Source organism: Spea bombifrons, chromosome 9, assembly GCF_027358695.1.
Source record: "Spea bombifrons isolate aSpeBom1 chromosome 9, aSpeBom1.2.pri, whole genome shotgun sequence".
Lineage (NCBI taxonomy): Eukaryota > Metazoa > Chordata > Amphibia > Anura > Pelobatidae > Spea > Spea bombifrons.
Genome location: NC_071095.1, coordinates 22820100 through 22840664, shown reverse-complemented (window position 1 = coordinate 22840664; position 20565 = coordinate 22820100). Strand labels below are relative to the sequence as shown.

The following is a 20565-nucleotide window of genomic DNA, read 5'->3' as shown; positions in this document are numbered from 1 at the left end:
TAACATCCTGTCGGGACAAAGGGAGAGGAGCAACCTGTCGCCGCCACCACGGGGTCGGTAAGAGACGGGGAGTGAGTATGCGGAGGGCATCTCATTCATCAGTACCGGGAGGCTCTGTTTGGTGGGTGGGGGAGCGCCTGCCCCGGTGGGAAGGGGCAAATGAGGGCTATAGGGAAAAGCCATGTACTTGTCACCAAGAGGCGACCCCTTAGCCTTGTGCAGCGGCCTGTAAGCCAGCCTGCCCGGGTTTGGAGGGGCTCTTTACTAAATGTGTTTCCAAACTGCTGTTTGTTGTTTTCTAGTGGAGTGTCAGGGCAATGATCGTGCTAATGGTTTGCTAATACCCCGTGCAGTGGCAGTGGGGCAGGTACAAGCGTGGATCGGATGGTCTCCCTGGGGTATCTCGGGGGGCATAAACTTTACTGAATAAATACGGTATTAAAAACATTAAATGGTATAAAGCCCACAAAATCGTCGGGAGAATACAGTCCGCCTACTGTGTGTGTGGCGGTCCCGTGTTCGTACTGTCAGCTTGATGTGTGTGTGGCGGTCCCGTGTTCGTACTGTCAGCTTGATGTGTGTGCCGGTCCCGTGTTCGTACTGTCAGCTTGATGTGTGTGCACAGCGGTCCCGTGTTCTTACCGTCCGCCTGATGTGTGGGTGTTGCGGTCCTGTGTTAGTACCGTCCCCTTGATGTGTGTGCGTGGCGGTCCCGTGTTCCTAAGGTTCACCTGATGTGTGCAGCGGTCCCGTGTCCGTACCATCCGCCTGAGAGATGGTTCTGTAATTAACCCCGCGTTACCCAGCACTACAGCTGTCTCACTATGATAATATAGACAATGAAAATGACTCACTGCGAACCTTTATTATCCGTAGAGAAATGGTCAGAGTAGCCAGGAGTCTGCGGCCGTGTCCTCGCGACCTCCACGCGTCTCTGATCGCCTTGTAATGAAAGCATGAAAGGTGCGTGAGCGCGGCGCTGAGAAGCCAACCATAAGCAGAACCTTTACATTTATTGTCTCTGAGAATAAGGCTTCATCAGGGAAAGCAGGAGCAGAAACGTTTGCACCGCGCAATGCCTTAACATACCCCGCCAGCAGCTGACTTACCGCCTTCTTGCCCCAGATGTGGGGGGGGGGGGCTCCCCTTCGAGGCGTTCTCCAAGCTGTTATCTGGTGCTTTGAATCAGAATCCGAGTTTCCAAGCTGCCGCTGCGTTTCACAATCATGTTTCCTTGAGTGTCTCGCCTGCTGGGAAAGAAACGCATAATTTGCCTGCAGATCGGCCCCATTCGGCCCCCGTTTCTCCTGCTGCAAAGACTCAAACCTTAATCAGTGGTTGGTCTCGATTAAAGCGCATGTCCGGTTATTTGTACGTTTATCGGGTGGTATCTCAGTCCGTTATACTTGGTTAAGAGCTTGAGGTTTATACCCTAGGAGCCCCGTCCAATGAAAGTATAAATAGGGGAGTGCCGGGATTTCTCGTTGCCAGCGGGGTTACGGCAGAGCTGGCCGGTAAACGCTATCCCAATGTTACCGGTGTATTCCGGTTCTGTTTGATCCGTACCAGACCTTTTTCTGTATGTAGTTAAGCTTTTTATAACCCGAGGCACGGTGTAATTAGTCACAAACCACGCCGCTATTATTTTGGGGCAGGTCACCCGTCTTGTATAAATTCAGTTATGAAAGAAATAGGCAAATCATGCCATGAAGATACATTTTTATTTTTTGCTGAATGAAATAGTCTTCCAGCAGAGGTGGTAGCAGGAGAGTTAGGGACTGTCTGGACTAGACAGGTTGGTTTTGGATGCTGTAAGCCATGTACTGGCAGCAGGAGCGTGACTGAGGCCCGATCTACTTAATGCTGAGTCCTCGTGTTTGGCTGATGTCCGTGGGCCGAGGTCTGGCTCTGTCGGCTGCTGTGAGTACATCGCTTGTGGCATTTCATCAGAGTGCCTGCCATTCATACATTCCTCCGCTCCGTTTGTTTATGGTGCGGCTCAGCCCTCTGAGCCATCTGATTGGCTGCTGCGTAATCTGAAACTAACCGAGGCCAGAGGGAGGGAGCTTGGCGAGGAATGGAAACCGAAACCTAGCAGAGCTCTTACCCAGGAAACGGTCTGCGATCAGCACTAATCCCCCTGCGATCAGCACTAATCCCCCTGCGGCTCTGAATGCCGCCCCCTCTCCCCGGCCTTTAAATCCTTCCCGTGCTCAGCCGCTGCATGGTGCGTCTCGTGCCCTCCCGTAGCCCCCCTGACCGCCCCCGAGATTGCTTTCCATGCCGTACGGTGCAGATCCGGTCGTCCTTTTTAACAAGGTAAGGGCCGCTCCGGCGAAACGTTTACTTTTCATTAAGTGTAAAAGTTTCGTTCTGCCCCGGGGTGGATTCGGGGGTTGGGATAAACGTACGGAGACGCATCGCGGGGTTCCTGCTGTAAACAGAGAAAAGATTCGGCGGCTCCTTTAACGCTATTTACAAGGTTTTACTAAAATCCCAAAAGTCAACTATTTTGAGGAACCACCATTTAACCCTAAAGGTGCCAGCACGGACTTCCTCATTGGTTGCTTTTTTTCTATAAAAAAAATTTTTTTGAATATCTGGATTAACTTGGCGTTCGTTTTTCTCTCTTCTGGCCGCAGCGGTCGTTTTAACGCTTTTCCTCCCGTTTTAACTGATTGAGGTATTTTTAGTTATTGCATTAAGTTTTCCCCCCTTCACAGGTATGTTTTCTGTGATTATCTTCATTTTTTTCTCTCTAAATTGCAGTAAGGTATTTAATAACGAGGGTCTGGGCATCCGCATCCAACACGGCGTTACTTCTGGCACTCTGTGGCCCCTGCATTTTACCACCAGAGTGAGGGCCAATTACCCCCTGCGAAAGGAGCCCTGTATCGGGTTAAACGTATATATATGTATGTATATATGTATGTGTATATATATATATATATATGGGCTCCCTCTTTTCTCTGCTTACAGCGAAGCGCGCCTGTGTTCTGAGCCCCTTGCCGTCGCTCGGTGCCTTTGTTTTGGGTCGGTTTCCCGGGGCGAGCGGTTGTCGTCGGCGTCCCGCGGCTGTTGTGCTTGTGAGCTGTGTGGTTATTGTGTATTCTCCTTTTGGCAGGGACCATCGGCGGAGAGCGTCCCTCAGCTCCCTCCTTGTTTCTTGCCGTGCGTTAAGGTTTACGGGCTTGCACTTGGTGACAAGTAATGAACAGAAGAGCATATGAAGGGCAGGGGCGCTTTCCCAAGTACAAATCCTATCACTTCAGCCACAATCCTAATACTGCTTCTTTCATTAACCCTTTGCCTATACAGGAATATCAGCCAGACATCCTACGAGCCCAGCAAAGAGAGTTTCTCCTAGGAAGGACTGTCGGATTTAATGCGAACCCTCAGAGTTTTAACGCATACCGAGCGCCGCAAAAACATTACCCACCCCAAAAGACCGCACCGCGCCCCCCACAGTATCCGTACTACCATCAGCCAAGCAACCGGGGACCCCCCGAAAGAAACGTTACCAACCTGTCACAAAGTTTCCAAGCCCTGCATGTGTCCTCTGACCCGCTCGAGAAAGACATAGTTTGTTTCTTCGGAGAGCTAAATGACGGAGAGACCCGCACCGCCAAATATTTATCCAGATATTTCCGCGTAGAGAAGAAAGTTGTCAATCATATCCTCTACAAATTACTAAAAACCGGTGTGCTGTGGAAGGACGGGGAAACGCCGCCACGCTGGAGGATTCCTTCCGCCTGCACGCCTCCCGTGGCCTCTTCGGTCGGTGAAAGTCAAGGGGAAGGCGATTCGGAAGAGGGGGACGACTCTACATCTTCGCTGTCCCGCTCCTTCTCCGTCACGTGGTGTCCGCAAACTATGGCCGAGAACAAGGAAAAGGTCTTTAAGTATTTGTTCCACAACCCGCTATCGACGTCGCTCAGCGTACGGAAGAATGTGGGCATAGCTAAACCCCACGAAATCAATCAACTTTTGAATGCTTTGGAGAAACAAGGAGATGTCTGCAGGAATGGCTCGAACCCGATAAAATGGTCGCTCAGCGCCAAGAAACATGAAAGAATGCTGCTCAAAGAGCGAGCAAGCGAAATCCAGGAGTCTTTGATCCAGGAAGAACCCGTGCAGGTGGATGATGGTGAGCAGGTAGCCTCCAACGTAGAGCCGGTAGCCCCCAACGTAGAGCAGGTAGCCCCCAACGTAGAGCAGGTAGCCCCCAACGTAGAGCAGGTAGCCCCCAACGTAGAGCAGGTAGCCCCCAACGTAGAGCAGGTAGCCCCCAAGACTGAGCAGGTAGCCCCCAACGTTGAGAATGGGCAAAAGGCCTTGGCAAAAGACAACACGGGCGGAGAACGGGTATCCACAGTACCTAGTGCCGTGGTTCCTTCGGAGGAGCCACCAAAGAAGCGTTCCAGGCGCAGGGCGTTCGACGACTATGAAAACGGAAAGTGGGCTCTTGACGACCTACCCGAAAGCCTCAACGTAATGAACAGGGCATCCGATATCTTCTCGGGTGATGCAGCAGGGGACACTATGGCGATCACGCAATATTACGAACCCACCAGGGAATGCTCGCGTCTGGAGAAGCTGCAGGCCTGCCAGGAGAAGAATCCGGTCAGTGGCCTCTTGGAGTTCGCGCACTTCTGCTCGGAGCAATGTGACTTTGTCCTTCTCGAGCAGAGCGGGCCTTCGCACGACCCCAGGTAGGAATCAGACGGCAGACTGCTTGCTGAGTAAACCCCCTCAGATTGTACTTAAAAAGTGTCGCATAGCCGTGTTTGTGACATCAAATAATAATACCTCTTACTGAATCATGCCCATTGATGTCATTTTCAATGATGTGATCATTACTTTAAATAGCCTAATAAATCCTTTCTATGGCAATGTCCCATTTTATCTGTGAAGACGCACCGTTTAGAAGAATTTCCGCACAGACGGCAAGCTGGGAATCGTCAAACTCCTGCGACGCTTGTATGCCGACCCTTAATAACGCCTCTCGCTTGCTCCCTTAGGTTTAAAATCCAAGCTGTGATTAATGGCCGTCGTTTCCCACCAGCTGAGGCTAGTAGCAAGAAGAACGCCAAGAAGGAAGCTGCTTCTCTCACCCTTCGCATCCTCCTGCGCGAGGAGCAGGGTGGAACGGAAGAGCAGGTTCTGGCGGAGAAGAAGGAGGTCCAGCCGGTACAGGAGGAGGTGGTAGGTTCTTCATGGTAGATCCAGCTTTCGCTGTTTGAGACGCTTGACCACTTCTGTTCCTTGAATCTGCCCCTGTCTGACCTGACCTTTAAAGTGGGGGGGGTCCTCTTCTGCTCTGCTTTCGTTGAAAGCCGCATGATCTTTTGTCTTGTAGAAGCCTGTACTGCAGTCGTTCCCCTCAAGCGGTAAAAATCCGATTAGTGTCCTCATGGAGCACGGACAGAAGTCCGGGAACATGTGCGAGTTTGTGCTGGTGTCCCAGGAGGGACCCCCTCACGACCCACGGTGAGTCACGTGATCCTCCAGCAGGACTGGGCATCGTGTCCCAAGGTTTTTGGAGTGTTTCTTTTTGATTATTAATAGCCCAAGAAAAAAAACATATTGTGTTAAATCTTTCACTGGCGTGCATCCAGATTAAATACTGCGTAGTAAAGTAAGCTTGTGTCGAAAGACGTTTTTGGACCTTCGCGTGATTTAAAAATAGATACAGAGTTCCGTCCAAAATAAATTATTTGCGTAATGATGCTATTAGGTCGGGTTAGTGAGAGAGGGATCTGCTCTGCTGCCTGCCACATATGAACAACAATATTGCAGGTTCACGTACATGGTGAAGATCGGCAAGCAGACATTCCCGTCGGTGGTAGCGAACAACAAGAAGATGGCCAAGCAACTAGCCGCCGAAGCTGCCGTCAGACTCCTCCTGGGGGAATCCGTCTTACAGACAGAGAAGGTAATGGTCGGTCGTTTGCACTCGGTGTGGAGTCTTAAACCTTAATCCACTCGCGCTCTGCTATACGGTTTATCGGAAATGAGTAATGCTTGGATCAAATTGTTCTGGCTAAGACCTTGAGCCAGTCATCGATGGATGGATTGCTCATAGAATCTGCCATTTCTGAAGTTCGTTCCCAAGAGAATTGGAGAAACCAGACGTCAACAAGTTCCAGAAGCTGCTCTTTATATACTGTTAGATGATATAGGATCTGTTTGGGGGCTTTTTTTGCTTGTTTTTGCTTACCGTGTGGCAACTAAATTCTTTGTCTCAGTTTGAACCGGTCTCCGATACAAACACTTCAGAATTTCCTGCAGTCCCAGAGCTTTCGGCGGACGAGCTAAAGATGGCTCAGGGTTCCGGAGTGCGAGATTTCATCAAGTATCTGAACGCCAACCCAGTGAGCGGCCTTCTGGAGTACTCCCGGGCCAAGGGCTTCGCGGCCGAGTTCAGGATGGTCAACCAAACCGGGCCTCCTCACGATCCCAAGTACGTCTGCATCTTCCTAATGTCCTCGTGCTGTACGCCTTCTATGTCATCTACGCCGTGTTAAGATTGTGCCAGGTTCTGTTAAAAGCGATGACGGGTCTTGATCCTGGCAGCGCCGCGGTGTGCAGGATGAATAACGTCATCATGGGCCCTTGAATCACCCCCGTCTCTCAACCCCCCAGGTTTGTTTTCCAAGCAAAGGTCGGGGGCCGATGGTTCCCAGCAGTCACGGCATCCAGTAAGAAACAGGCCAAGGCGGAAGCCGCAGACGCTGCCCTGCGGGTGCTGATTGGGGAGAGCGAGAAAGCAGTTCGCGAAGGTGACATTGTCTCCGAGGTGAGAGAACCGATCAAAATTGGGTCTGTTACATTATGGCTTTCTGCGCATGCACTCACGTGTCGGCTCCTTAATGCCGGTAAATATTCCCGAAAACCCTATGGGAGCAACCGTTTCTTAATGCAACTGGTAGAGGTCTCTTTGATGACCGCCTTACTTCTGCGGCTGATCTTACCGATTTCACAGCTCCCGGTGGGTGGCAGCACCATCCACGACCAAATCGCCATGCTCAGCCACCAGAAATTTAACAGCCTGACGGCGCGCATCCAGAACAGCCTGCTCGGCCGCAAGATCCTGGCCGCCATTATCATGAAGAAAAGCAGCGACGACCTGGGGACCGTAGTCAGCATTGGAACGGGTAATTCTGATCTGTCTTCCTCCGTGTCTTGCGTGTCGTCTCATGTCGTGCCCCCCAGAGTGTAATCACTGAGTATGTCTTGTAAGGAAACCGCTGCGTGAAGGGCGAGGAGCTCAGTTTAAGCGGAGAGACCGTCAACGACTGCCATGCGGAGGTTATTTCTCGGAGAGGGTTTATAAGGTGAGTGTTTGGGGTCGCCTGCCTGTAAATGTTTTCTCAACAGAACTAGTCTAAGAAAAGATCAACCTATGGAAATTAAATCCACTTCTAACCCATCAGCCTGATTCCTGCACCAGTTATTAGACGACACACGTAAAAGAAACCCCCAAAAATAAAACTATAAAGCCAGATAGGGGGAGATCGCGGCATGTCCTCTGAGAGAGATGATACAATCGTATGTCTCGTGCCCAGGAATGTAATTACCATTTAAAGTCCAATTTTTGGCACGTTTTTAAATGAGTCAGGGCATGTGCGTGGAGCAACAAATTCTTTTCAGATAAGGCTTATTTGTTAAAAGGCTTTACTGCAGCTTAAACCTGCAGCTTCTCAGCCCCAGTAAATCTTCCTGTCATCTTAGATTGCCCATGGAACAAATTTGTGTCTTAAAATCTGTTCTTGTGCCAGATGCGTGGGATCCGCACCCTGTCTGCAGAGAATAATTGAGTTAATTCATTTAATTCTCTCTCTCTCCAGGTTTCTGTACAGCCAGCTCATGAAATACAACCCCGAGTTTCCAGAAGACACCATCTTCGAGGAGGCGGAAGGGGATCTGCTGAGGGTCAAGCCCAACGTGACCTTTCACTTGTACATCAGGTGAGTGTGCGCTCACAAGATCATGGCGAACCCATCCCGGTACGGTATTAGCGGAAGCAATCTCTAACGTCCGTTGGCCGATGTGTTGCAGTACCGCTCCCTGTGGAGATGGGGCGCTCTTTGACAAGTCGTGCAGCGAGCAACCCAGCGCCAACGGAGACAACAAGCACTACCCGCTTTTTGAGAACCCTAAGCAGGGCAAGTTGCGGACCAAGGTGGAAAATGGTTAGTGGCGTCTGCGTCATGAATGACTGCTGTAACCTCCGGTTATTCCCGTCGTTGGGCCTGGGCACCATGCTGCACGTGTTCCCTGCGCGATTGGGATTCAGGTGCGGCGTTCTCCCTAATCTATTTCATCTTCTTTCCAGGAGAAGGCACGATACCGGTGGAGTCGAGCGATATCGTTCCCACCTGGGACGGGATCCAGCACGGCGAGCGCCTGCGCACCATGTCCTGCAGCGACAAGATCTTACGCTGGAATGTGCTGGGCCTGCAGGGCGCCATCCTCACTCACTTCCTCGAGCCGGTGTACCTCAGCTCACTCACACTCGGTACGCTTGCATATAACTCCCCGACATTACAAAGCTGGAAGCACATGTTCCCAGGCTCAGAGTATCGCTACTGCCCGCTCAGAGCATCGCTACTGCCCGCCGGGCATTTAAAGGACACACGATCACCCCTTTAGGTGCACTTACCCCAGTTGCTGTTGCTGTGCGTGTGACTTGTTTATCTTCTGCGTTTTCCTCAGGCTACCTGTTCAGCCAGGGCCACCTGACTCGTGCCATCTGCTGCCGGATGACTCGGGACGGCGATTCTTTCCAGCAGCAGCTGCCCGACATGTTCATTGTCAATCACCCGGAGGTACTCGGCTTCATTTGTCTGCAGCTTGTCCTGCTCCTTGCATTACCTTCTACTATTTTACGAAGGAGAAGTCCTAAAGACCTGAAACTCAACAAAGCGTTTATTAGCGTCGGATCTGCTTAGCTCTGGGCCGGTTGTAGTATTTGGTGTTCCCAGGGATGTTTTAGGGATGGGTGCGCACTAGAGTTTTAACACGGATCAAAGCAATAGAGCCTTTACCTAAAACGTACGCCACTACGTAGAGGTTCCTGACACAATGCAGAATTGGCTCTTAAACCCCCTCTCAGCAAGGCAGTTCAGGGTCGTCGTCCATGAGCTTATAGAATGCGAGATCCTGCCCCTGGGGGGGGTCAGTATGGAGAAGCCATCCTCGGAACGTAAGGTTTGTATCCGCGTGTAACTCCCTTGTGTGCTTCAGGTCGGGCGCGTCAGCGTGTATGACTCTCACCGGCAGACTGGAAAGACAAAGGAGTCCAGCGTGAACTGGTGCATGGCAGATGAAGAAGTGGAAGTACTGGATGGAACAAAGGGGAAAGTGGAGGGGTAAGCCGGAGGGGGATCCTCACCCCAAAAGGAAAGGGACATCGGCTTATCTAAAGCTTTTCTTAAGAGTGCCGCGGCGCTTACTTAACAGCCCCCTAAAATGTTGAGAAAACAGCTTGTCCTTTAGACATTGCAGGCTGCTTTCTCCGGCAGAGCGCCTCACTTTCCTTCTGCTGTAAAAAGATCCTGGACGATTTTTCCAGCTCCTTTAGTCATGCGTGTCGGACGACGGGCGCGCTTTTAATAAAAGTACCTTTGTTATATATCTTCCTGCCGTTGTTTGGCGACCACACTCTCCCCGGCGGATTGCTCGGCTGGTTTTGGCTGCGACATGAAATTGGTTCTCTCTCTCCTTTTTATCCAACAGAGCCAAGCTGGAAGTGTCCCGCGTGACGAAGCTCCGGATGTTCTCCATGTTCCAAGAACTTTGCCGACAGCACAAGCGCGAAGACCTTTTACATTTCAGCACCTACGGTGACATCAAAGCAGCGGCCACCTCGTATCAGAAGGCCAAAGGACTTTTCTTCAAAGCTCTGGAGAGCATGGGTTACGGGAACTGGATAGGCAAGCCGCAGGAAGAAAAGAGCTTTACCGTGGCCAGCAAATAAAAAAGTCCCCGTGAATTTTTGTACGAGAAAGTTACCAGGTTTGCACTGAGTGTCAGTTCATGGTTGTTGCCCGCAAATCCCGTGTTCTGCTTGTTGCTGGGACATCCCTCTGTTCTGTCCAAACGACGCTTTCATTTACACTCTCCGGTCACGAACTTGGGGGTAATAGATTACTCTGTACGGGTGGAACTTCCGGCCTGCCCCGGATTTTATTTCATTTTATTTTTAGTGGCAGTCCAGATTTTCCTTTTACTCCTCTTAACCCCCCTCTCCCTTCTGCAGCAATACTTTGAGAATGAATAGATATATATATATATAGATAGAGATATTATATATATATATAGTAGAGGGGTTGACACGGCCACAAGACAAATTTAGAATTTGTGTTTTTAATTTTAGAATTTTACATAATTCAATGAATCTTAGCAATAGACCAGACCTTTATTTTTTTAGCTCCCCTCGCCAAAGGTTGTCATTCGTTCGCTGTTCTAAAATTATCCCAAATCCCCCATTGTTAAAACATTGTTTGAATCGCGGAGATCTGCGAGCCGGATGCCCGTTTGTTTCAAAAATTATCCAGTTTGGTTTTAGGGGAAAAAATCCCTTTTTCTGTGCAGTTGCACGGGGCGTTACGCATCCTACAGTTTACACGCAGCGTTTAGACGGGACCCAGCGTGCCTTATGTCACGGGGATCAGCTTCTCTCTCATCGCTGACATCCGGTGGCTTTTTAGAGACGGCACCTTTAAGACCATTGCTTGGTTATGGGAATTTTGCGATGTCTGCCTTTCATTTTTGGGGGGGCTGTAGTTGTTTGTAGCCGACACGGCACGCTGGCGCATGTCTCATGGTTACTATAGCTGTAAACGATTACTTTATTTAGAATTATCCAGTAATTGAAACTTTGAGCTAGACGCGGTTTTCCATAACATTCCATATTAAAACCCGAGACAAAGCGGGTCCTTTCCGATTATGGAAAAAACCATATATATATATTTTTATTTTTTCCACATTACTTGGGGTTGCCAATCACCTGCGCCGCTTATTTAAAATACTGTCCTATAGGCATTGGGCGCGCATGTTTTTTTATTTTTATTTTTTTGTGAACAGCGATCTAATAGGACAGCTGTCAACAAAAAACCGGCAGTCTTTGCGTTCAAAGTTTCCTTGTCCTGAAGCACTGGAAATACACCCTGTGTATGTTAAATCTGTTAAATAAAAAATTTAAGATGCGTTATAATAAACCTTTTACGCTTTAAGTTGTTTTTTGTTTTTTCCTCGTTGGACACCGTACACCTTTGTTAATCAGTACACCGCCGAACGTTCAGCTCTTTCATTGGGTTCAGCGTTTTTATCACTGAGGTGATATACAGCGAGCGCCCAGAGCGTGAATTATATATATATAGAATATATATTTCTGGCACAATGCATGGCCTGTTTTCTGCTCTGTTGATTAGTGAAGGTTTCTTTTTATTTTGGGGGGTGAGTCCGTGTTTTATATGTTTGAAATATAAGCCTCAGATGGGGCGAGCTGCGAAGAATAACCGTTGAAACAGAGTAGTTTAATAGAAATCTGTTTTATGAGAATCTGCAGTGAGCGGTGCACATCTGAACCCCCGAGCGGTCACACGCGAGGAAGGCGCAGTTAACTAAGGAGTGGAGGGGGCCGTTAGCGCACAGGTCGTGCTTCCCAGTTCTGTTGGGAACGTTTTAAAAAGCATTGGAGAGTCCTCGGGTCCCGCCTCGCGTCTGTCATTCCCGGGATAGAGCGAAACATGCCGACATGACAGCCAAGGGGTGCTGGAGAAGACCGTTCTTTGGTCGGGTTTGGAAAACTTGCACCTACCTTTACCAAGTGCTTTCTCTAACATGCAAGGTAGGCTCCTGAACTTCTCTAACTCCTATCCACGAGACTCTCTCCCTAATGCCGCACCTGCAAAGGAACTGAACAAGAACGTCAGAGGACAACGCCGAAGATCTTTCCCGAGATTATCTGTCCCAGGGCCTCGGGTGCGTGAAGAATGAGGCTCAATGCCCCCGGCCCCCTTTTAAATATGAATTCCTTTAGGGGATTAAAAGCTACATGACCCTGGGGCCAGCTGTTCTTTGTAACTTTATTGCTTGAACTGAAAGCGGGTCGTACATTCAAATGTAATCCCCGTCTACCAAAATCTCAAAAAAGTGCACAGGGATTTCTGCGGTGAACCCTAAAGCCGCCGGCCGCGTGGTAAGAAACCGAACGCGGAAGATTCTGTTCTTCGCATCTGGGCGTTAGACTAATTCTTTAAGTGAAGGAGAGAAGGGCCCTGTTCCCTAAGCATGACTTAGCTGGAGAGTCCGGGGTATTTCCTACTGGCAGCAAACTTTCCGTCCCGGGACCGCGCCGCCCCAGCAGTCAATTGGGAGCAGCGTGGTTCAGCTGAAGCAGGGTATTTGTCGTGTAATTCTGGAAAAGTGGCTGCAGAAACATGCCGACTGTCCCAAACACGCAGACGAACACAAAGATCCATAAGAAGAGTCGATCGATCACCATGGCAACATATTTCCAGTCCTCGCTCACCTGCAAACAGAGGAGGAGAAAACATTTAGACCTCTGGGAACGATCACGATGCTCAGCGAATCAAAGCGATCGTTCTGCCGGGCATCCTTCAACGTTTGCTTCGCTTCAATAAAAGGTTCTAGAAGGAATCGGCCGCCGGCAGCCTGCCTCAAACTACCATAAAACCTTCGTATGTTTAAGACTAACGTGATCATGTATAGCGTGACTGTATGTACGAGGACCGGACTCTCGCAAGCAGGGAATGAAACCTTTTTACTCACGCTCTGGTCGTCGTCTTCACTTTTCATGTGATCGGCTATGAAGCGGACGCCCTCCACGGCTTCCTCTAAGCCACACAGACACTGGCGGACTTTGCCCTGCCGGTCCCGGAATCCGTTCACCCCCTCCGGTAGCTCGGGCAGCTGCCCCCCGTACTTTTTCACCGTGGCCTGGTTGACGTAGCAGGTGCAGGATTTGGCGCTGTCTCGTAGGAAAAAGCTGCCGCTCGCCCGCTCCTGATTCTGTCTCTGTTGCCGAAGCCGCTGGCGGGCGCAATTCTGCCTCGGCTGCTTCATAAAAAGGAAAGTTGGTAGCTTTTCCAGGAAGACCACTTTGACCCACGGGGGCATGGTGTGTGTGGTGGGGGATCGGTGGTGCACGTTTAACACGCAGACACTGGTCACGATGGAAAAAGTCACCAGAACCATGGTGAACATCAGGTATTTGCCCACCAGCGGGACGTCCAGAGAAGTCGGAGGTACGATCTTGGATATGAGCAGCAGGAAGACGGTCAGCGCAAGCAGCACCGAGATGCACAGCGTCATCTTCTCTCCGCAGTCGGAAGGCAGGTAAAAGACCAAGATGGCCAACGACGTGATGAGAATACAGGGTATAATTAGGTTGATGGTGTAGAACAGAGGTTTACGTCGAATGATGAAGTCATAGGTTATGTCTACGTAGGTCGAGTCGTCCGGGTTCTCGTTCCTCCTGCCTGGTAAAGCGATGATGTCCCACTCGCCGCTGGGCGTGAAGTCATCGAGGCTGGCCACGTCGCTCTTCAGAACAAGATCGATCTCGGTGCGATCGTAAGTCCAAGAGCGGAATTTCATGGTGCAGTTCTGCTGGTCGAAAGGGAAATGCTTCACCTCAATTTTGCAGGCGCTCTTGTATATGGCAGGAGGCAGCCAGAAGATACTTCCATCGTAGGAGACCACAGCGTTGGAGTAAAATGACACCTCATACATGCCATCGGCACTAGGGGGGAAACAGAGAGGGCAGATAAATCATGAAGGCCACAAACAAACACTTTGGTAGATTCCATACCCGAGAACCCTCCATGACATTGACTGTGCTAAGTTTGGAGGGACTGACCAGGGTGTTACGGTATTCTTATCACTTGACAAATAATTTGCCCTGGTTTTGTCTCTCCCCGCGGTGTCGCTGAGCCATCACTTCCTCTGCCAGGAGATCCTGAAAGCCCGCTGCCGCTTGGCGTTTCCAAAGATTGGCTTTGGGTTCGTGAAAGGGGGTCTCGGATCTTACGTAAGGTTCAGCACGTTGAGATACGTCGACCTTTCTCCATGTTTCTAATGTCCGCACTTACTTGTTGTAGAGCACCACGTCTGGCAGCCAGATGTGTTTGGAGGGAAGTCTCACTTTCTTCATGTTGTCAAACTCTGCTGGGTTCCAAGTCAGCCTATAATCCTCCCATTCCTGCGAGGAGCAATTCATCCAAGGTTAGCACGGAGACAGCCAGGCTATGAAGTCAGGCTTTATTCCTAGGGTCTTTCACATTTGGTCCATTTAACAATCTGTGGCTTTCTAGGTGCCGGGGCCAAACTCGACTGAAGCAATAAGGCATGGTAACGATCTAGTGATCAGAAAACACCGGTGACCAGCGACAGGCCGCTGAGGGGGCTGCAGGGCTCTGATGTGAAGGGTATACAGAAATCATTACATACCCGGAGGGCCGGAACACACGTGTAGAGGGAAAGCATTGATTTGGTTCTTGAACTGAAAGGAAGGGGATTTAGGAAACATTCCCTTGAGTCTAGATTAGGAGAGGTGATGAGGTCACCTTGAACAGGCGATGATGCAGGGACTGAACAACACACTCTGGATTAATATAAAATCATAGAATTTGCCGGCAGAACGGCCCCCTTCGGCCCGTCTAGTCTGCCCGTTTTTCCTGCTGTAACATTAACGTCGTTGGCCTTGTCTTAGATTCAGGGTGTCTTATGGGGGGGGGTTTGTTAGAGATATCTGCTGAAACCTGGGACAATATAACAACGCAACATAAACAGTTATATGATTATATCTCAGATAGACCATATACACGGACACTATAGAGCTGCTACTGCTATAAAGCCTTTACCTGAGTCAGCCACACATTGGTCGTCATTATCTGCTCCCGCTCATGCTGCAATTAAAACATTGGGAAGTCAGACTATATCCACGTGATAACATATATATCGAGTGTATATCACCCAGGGGTCCCCAGATCCCACCCTCAGAACCTCTATGAATGTTCCATTCCATTTAGGTTACACTATAACAGATCAAGTTCACAAAAGGTGTCTGCGTCCACAAAGCTAAACCACAATCATATAATAATACTAATATAATAACAATCATATAATAATACTAATATAATAATAATATAATAATATCATATAATAATACTAATATAATAATATCATTTAATAATACTAATATAATAATAACAATCATAATAATACTAATATAATAACATATAATAATACTAATATAATAATATCATATAATAATACTAATATAATAATATCATATAATAATACTAATATAATAATAACAACAATCATATAATACAGGGCTTGACAAATTTGTTGTGAATCTAGGCGCCAGGTAAAAAAGTTAGGAGCCAGGATTTTTTTTAAACTAACAGTTGGTCAGGAGGGATCCGATCATCATCAGCCCACTTACTAAACTCACAGCGTTTGACCTGGAAGCACCCTGGACTTTCAGGTCAGTGCTGTTTGTTTTTTTTTTTTAAATACATTTTTTTCATTTTTTTAACTTTCGATGCTGATGTTCCATTGGAGCACAGCATTGACAGATATTTAGTCCCCACAAGCTTGTGGGGACAAATGTTAACCCCTGCAATGCCACGAATGTGTTGTACACAATTGTGGCATTGAAGGGGTTAACGCTGCACGGTCGCTCTCATGGAGTGATCAGGCAGCAGGGGGCTGTTGGGGCTGCTCTCCACACTCATGGCGAGACCAAAGAACCCTCTCACCCTGTCCCTGAAGCTGCCTCTGGCAGCTGGGAAGCAATTGCTGGTCTATAGACCAGCCACTGCAGGGGGAGTCTATGATGACTGCTGTAGGCTTCCATGCCTACAGGAATCATCAAAGGGCTTGTGGGGGCTCATTTTTTTGCTGTTGCTGGTCTGCCTGGGCTTCCAGGCAGACCACCGGCAGCAGAGCCCCTTACAAAAGGGGAGTTAACCCCTAAAACGCCGCGATCGCGGCATTGAAGGGGTTAACGCTGCACTGTCGCTCCCAGGGAGCGATCAGGCAGCAGGGGGTGTTGGGGCTGGTCTCTACACTCATGTGGAGACCGAAGAACCCTCTCCCCTGTCCCTGAAGCTGCCTCTGGCAGCTGGGACTCAATTGCTGGTCTATGGACCAGCCATTGCAGGGGGAGTCTCTGATGACTGCTTTAGGCTTCCATACCTACAGGGGTCATCAAAGGGCTTGTGGGGGCTCGTTTTTGCTGTTGCAAGTCCCCAAAACGGGAATTAACCCCTAAATGCCGCGATCGCTGAGCGATCAGGCAGCTGGGGGGTGTTGGGTGAGGTCCCCAGACTTGTGTGGGGACCCAATCAACACACAAACCCCTTCCCTGAGGCTGCCTGTGGCAGCTGAAAACACGAGTGCTGCTTTTCCAGCAACCGCGTTTTCAGCCTACAGGATCACTCCGTGGGAGTGATCTCAGGCTCGGGGGCGGGCTCGGAGTGGCTGTGCTGTCTGCCTAGACTTCTGGGCAGACAGCAACAGCGCCCCCGTGTGGTGACTCAGCCTCTTACATCCACAGTTTTTTCTGGATGTAAGAGGCTGACAAAACCTAGGCGCCAGGACAAAATTCTCTGTCGCCATGGCGACCTGGCGCCTGGGATTTGTCGAGCCCTGATATAATAATACTAATATAATAACAATCATATAATAATACTAATATAATAATATCATATAATAATACTAATATAATAATATCATATAATAATACTAATATAATAATAACAATCATAATAATACTAATATATCATATAATAATACTAATATAATAATATCATACAATAATACTAATATAATAATATCATATAATAATACTAATATAATAATAACAACAATCATATAATAATACTAATATAATAATATCATATAATAATACTAATATAATAATAACAATCATAATAATACTAATATAATAATATCATATAATAATACTAATATAAAAATAATCATAATAATACTAATATAATAACATATAATAATACTAATATAATAATAACAATCATATAATAATACTAATATAATAATATCATATAATAATACTAATATAATAATAACAATCATATAATAATACTAATATAATAATATCATATAATAATACTAATATAATAATAACAATCATATAATAAGACTAATATAATATTATAACAATCATATAATCATATAATAATAACAATCATATCATAATACAAATAGAATATTATAATAACAATGTGATAAAGCATGAAAGTATTGTGTAAGTGCGGCTGGACTTACGACACTGATGAGCTGTGCCAAGGAGACCATCAACTGCACGGTGACCTGCTCGGAGCCGTTGGTTGCCGGACGGATGAGTTTGTTGTATCGAGAAGGATCTAAAAGGTATTCCACCAGCCGTTCCTCTGTGTCTGTGCCCACACTCCCTGGAAAAGGACGATACAAAGTGAGCCACGGCCACCGAAAACTAAATACGCCTTAGGAGGAAGAGAAAAGGAAGATACATTCATCCAAGACCGGATATCCCAAATAAAAAAAGTGACCACGGCCGGTGTGCCGGAGGCTGGCAACATGACGATGGGTTTTACAAATGAGGAATGCAAGCTGGAAGTGGATAAGTGGACCAGCCATCCAGAAGTGGTAGAGGTTAACGCAATAAGCATAAGGTCATCCCTGGCCAAGAACCAAGTACAGTTCCAGCATTTAGATCAATGGGCAGCACAGATGGAAGGAAAGATTTATCTGCTGGCAGGTTCTAGGTTCCTACAAGTTCTAGGTTCCTACATCCAAAAGCCATTGCTGAGCCTTTGTAGAGTAAATACAGACATTTCCTGCTCGCTGCCCCCGTTAGTATAATAAAGGGAAATACGGCCTTGACAGACATGGATGAAAGGGGCAGGAACACCTAAATTGGCTACCAAGAGGCACCAATGGGCAAAGTACGGCTAATCCAGACACTCGCTTCCCGTTACTCCCAGGCATAGCACGACAGACCTTGTGTATTGACGTCCTCATTAGTAACACCCAGGAAGAACCGTTAACGAGCCTCAGATCTCCTAAACGCTGATCCCCAATTCTGCGAGCGGTCGAGTGAAAACACTCGCGGACAGGGGGGGGAATGGAAAAGCGTGCATTCAGGTTCTGAAAGCATTTGCATCTCTAAAGCAAGGTTCCTCGGCTCGTCCCGGTAGCCGAAGGGTTACTTCCGATGGCCAATCGCTGGTCCCCCGGGGATACGCTTTATGGATGAACACTAAAGGAACCTCTTTACAGCTTTAAGCGCTGACACGGCACCCGTAATGGTGTCTTCTCCCCCGTGAATAGCGGGGCCTGCAATCAGCCCTCTGTGTAAAGAGCATTGGGAAGGAACACAGGGGATATATATATATATGTACAAATCCTCCCAAAGTCGTCACGCAGTAACACGCTGCTGCCAGAGCGAGTAGGAGAACTATCATACGAGGAGATAATGCACACGATACAGAGAGTCTATGAATTATACAGAGCGCCCTGCTCCTCCGTGCGCATGGCTGAGCTGAGCCGCCCTGACAGTCTGACACAATCTTGGGTTTAGAGATTCAGGAAAGCAGAAAAATTCCCAGAAAACATCTCCCTCGCGGTCCTTCCCCGTTCCCTGCTCTAGAACCGGCCCTTATCTCCATTCCTGACGCCATTCCCTGCCTTCCAACCCACGCGATGATATCATCACCCATCAATGACATCATTGCCCGCCTCCTTTTACCCCACGCTTCACCGTAGTGGTCAGAATGCCACCTTTTCGAGAAGCACGAAGGCTTGGTTCGTCTCGAGGAATCGTAACATTGTTACCAGTTAACAGATCTTATAACAAGCAGTTTCAGCGAGTCAGCATGCGCAAGCATTTACATTCTGCTGGGGTCATCAATGTGCCGCTAATCGTAAATGTAATATGTAAATGTACTGTATAAAAGATTAGGCAGGCCTCGGCTTAAAGGCACAGTGATTTTAATAAATAAACCTGGTATTTATAGTAATATCGGGAGCCCCAGTCTAAACCACAGCTGGAAAAGTAAAGTTTAACATTTATAAATATAAGGCTGCGCATTTATTTAATGACATCGCTATCAGGTGCTAGGCCCAAGGTTTTAGAGGATAAAAAACGAGTTCTATGTCATAGAGTTGCCTGAATTATACCAAATCGCAAGCTTCTCTAGACATTACGAGGCCTGGCCATGGGGCCGCAGGATCAAAGAAAGAGAGATGATTAAAGCGACAGGAGCAGACCTACCCCGTCTACAGCAGTCTGCCTGACCCAATGGTAAAAGTTAATAGAAAAAGTGACTTTCTATGGATTGCAGTGGCTTTAGGGGTCAAAATGTGAACCATAAAGCCGCCAACCCCTAACCAGGGATAAGATACACTGTGACCCTCTCTGCCTGTACCTTACAAGTGTAATGTTACCCCACCACCTACCCCCTGCCCATGGAATATACCCAGAACTAATACAGCCCCCCGGCCAACAATACAGAAAATATACACACCGTACGGAAATAACGTGACCCCCCCAGAACTGTACACAGAATATATGATGTGACGACACCTCCTGCCTGTAACCAGAACGTAGCCGCAGCACACAGATATAAGGAATCTACCCCCCCCCCCCTCCGGGTATGAAGATCCCCTTCCGTGTTATATGGTTGGTGCAGAGCCTGCCGTACGGAGAGGTGTCGGAGGCTGTGCTGCCATCTGACCACACATGAGATGCGGCCCGGCGCTGCGTTTAGGCCCTGCCTGCTCCCCCGGGCAGTACTTACGTCTCAGGAACCCAAGCAGGCAGAGCTGCATGAAGAGAAGGCCCATCATCCTGCCTCATAACCTCATGTCCTCCAGTATGGCCGCTGTCCCGGGTGCTGAACCCAAGTACTGTGCTCCGCAGCCGCTGTCCGTGGTCCTGTACCCAAGTACTGGGCTCCGCAGCCACTGTCCCTGAACCCAAGTACTGTGCTCCGCAGCCGCTGTTTGTGGTCCTGAACCCAAGTACTTTGCTCCGCAGGCGCTGTCCCTGGTGCTGAACCCCTAGAGTTGGGCTCCACAGCCGCTGTCCTTGGTTCTGACCCGCTGGCCGGGTTCACAGTTGCTGTTTGTGGTGCGGGACCCTCGTACAGAGCTCTGCAGTTTTTCCGGGAGAATTGGTGGTTTATGCTCTGCAGATGGTTTTCTTAGTGCTGGAGCGCGCACAGTGCATGGAGATCCCTCTGTGATGCTCAAGACTCTGGCCCGAGTTATTAGGCAGGAGCCCCAGGTCTCAGGCAGGACTCTCCAGTAATCAGGCAGGACTCTCCAGTAACAAAGCAGGACTCCCCAGTAACAAAGCAGGACTCTCCAGTAATCAGGCAGGGCTCCTCAGTAATCAGGCAGGACTCTCCAGTAATCAGGCAGGACTCTCCAGTAATCAGACAGGACTCTCCAGTAACAAAGCAGGACTCTCCAGTATTCAGGCAGGGCTCCCAGTAATCAGGCAGGGCTCCCCAGTATTCA

General features: G+C 48.6%; 2 protein-coding genes across 7 annotated transcripts; one reads left to right on the top strand and one right to left on the bottom strand.

Annotated features, from left to right (window-relative positions):
- Positions 1-22: 22 nt before the first annotated feature.
- Positions 23-10437, top strand: ADAR (adenosine deaminase RNA specific). Of its 6 annotated transcripts, none has more exons than XM_053475056.1 (15): positions 23-53; positions 3319-4712; positions 5022-5205; positions 5360-5490; positions 5800-5935; positions 6249-6463; positions 6646-6799; positions 6986-7157; positions 7244-7337; positions 7851-7970; positions 8062-8195; positions 8339-8521; positions 8719-8831; positions 9250-9374; positions 9742-10437. In XM_053475056.1, exons 2-15 carry the CDS (start codon positions 3874-3876, stop codon positions 9980-9982), a joined length of 2841 nt encoding a protein of 946 aa, XP_053331031.1. In that variant the 5' UTR covers positions 23-53; positions 3319-3873; the 3' UTR covers positions 9983-10437. The 6 variants fall into 6 exon arrangements, with proteins under 6 accessions (XP_053331031.1, XP_053331029.1, XP_053331026.1 ...); XM_053475054.1 differs by lacking the exon at positions 23-53 and adding an exon at positions 2147-2319; XM_053475051.1 differs by lacking the exon at positions 23-53 and adding an exon at positions 2208-2319 and having other exon boundaries at positions 3125-4712.
- Positions 10438-12079: 1642 nt separating this feature from the next.
- CHRNB2 (cholinergic receptor nicotinic beta 2 subunit) lies at positions 12080-20316 on the bottom strand. Its single transcript, XM_053475078.1, has 6 exons — positions 19842-20316; positions 17329-17474; positions 14895-14939; positions 14124-14233; positions 12802-13774; positions 12080-12541 (listed from the first exon to the last, which is right to left on the bottom strand). The coding sequence occupies exons 1-6, from the start codon at positions 19888-19890 to the stop codon at positions 12377-12379; spliced, it is 1488 nt and encodes a 495-aa protein (XP_053331053.1). The 5' UTR covers positions 19891-20316; the 3' UTR covers positions 12080-12376.
- Between the last annotated feature and the right edge of the window lie 249 nt (positions 20317-20565).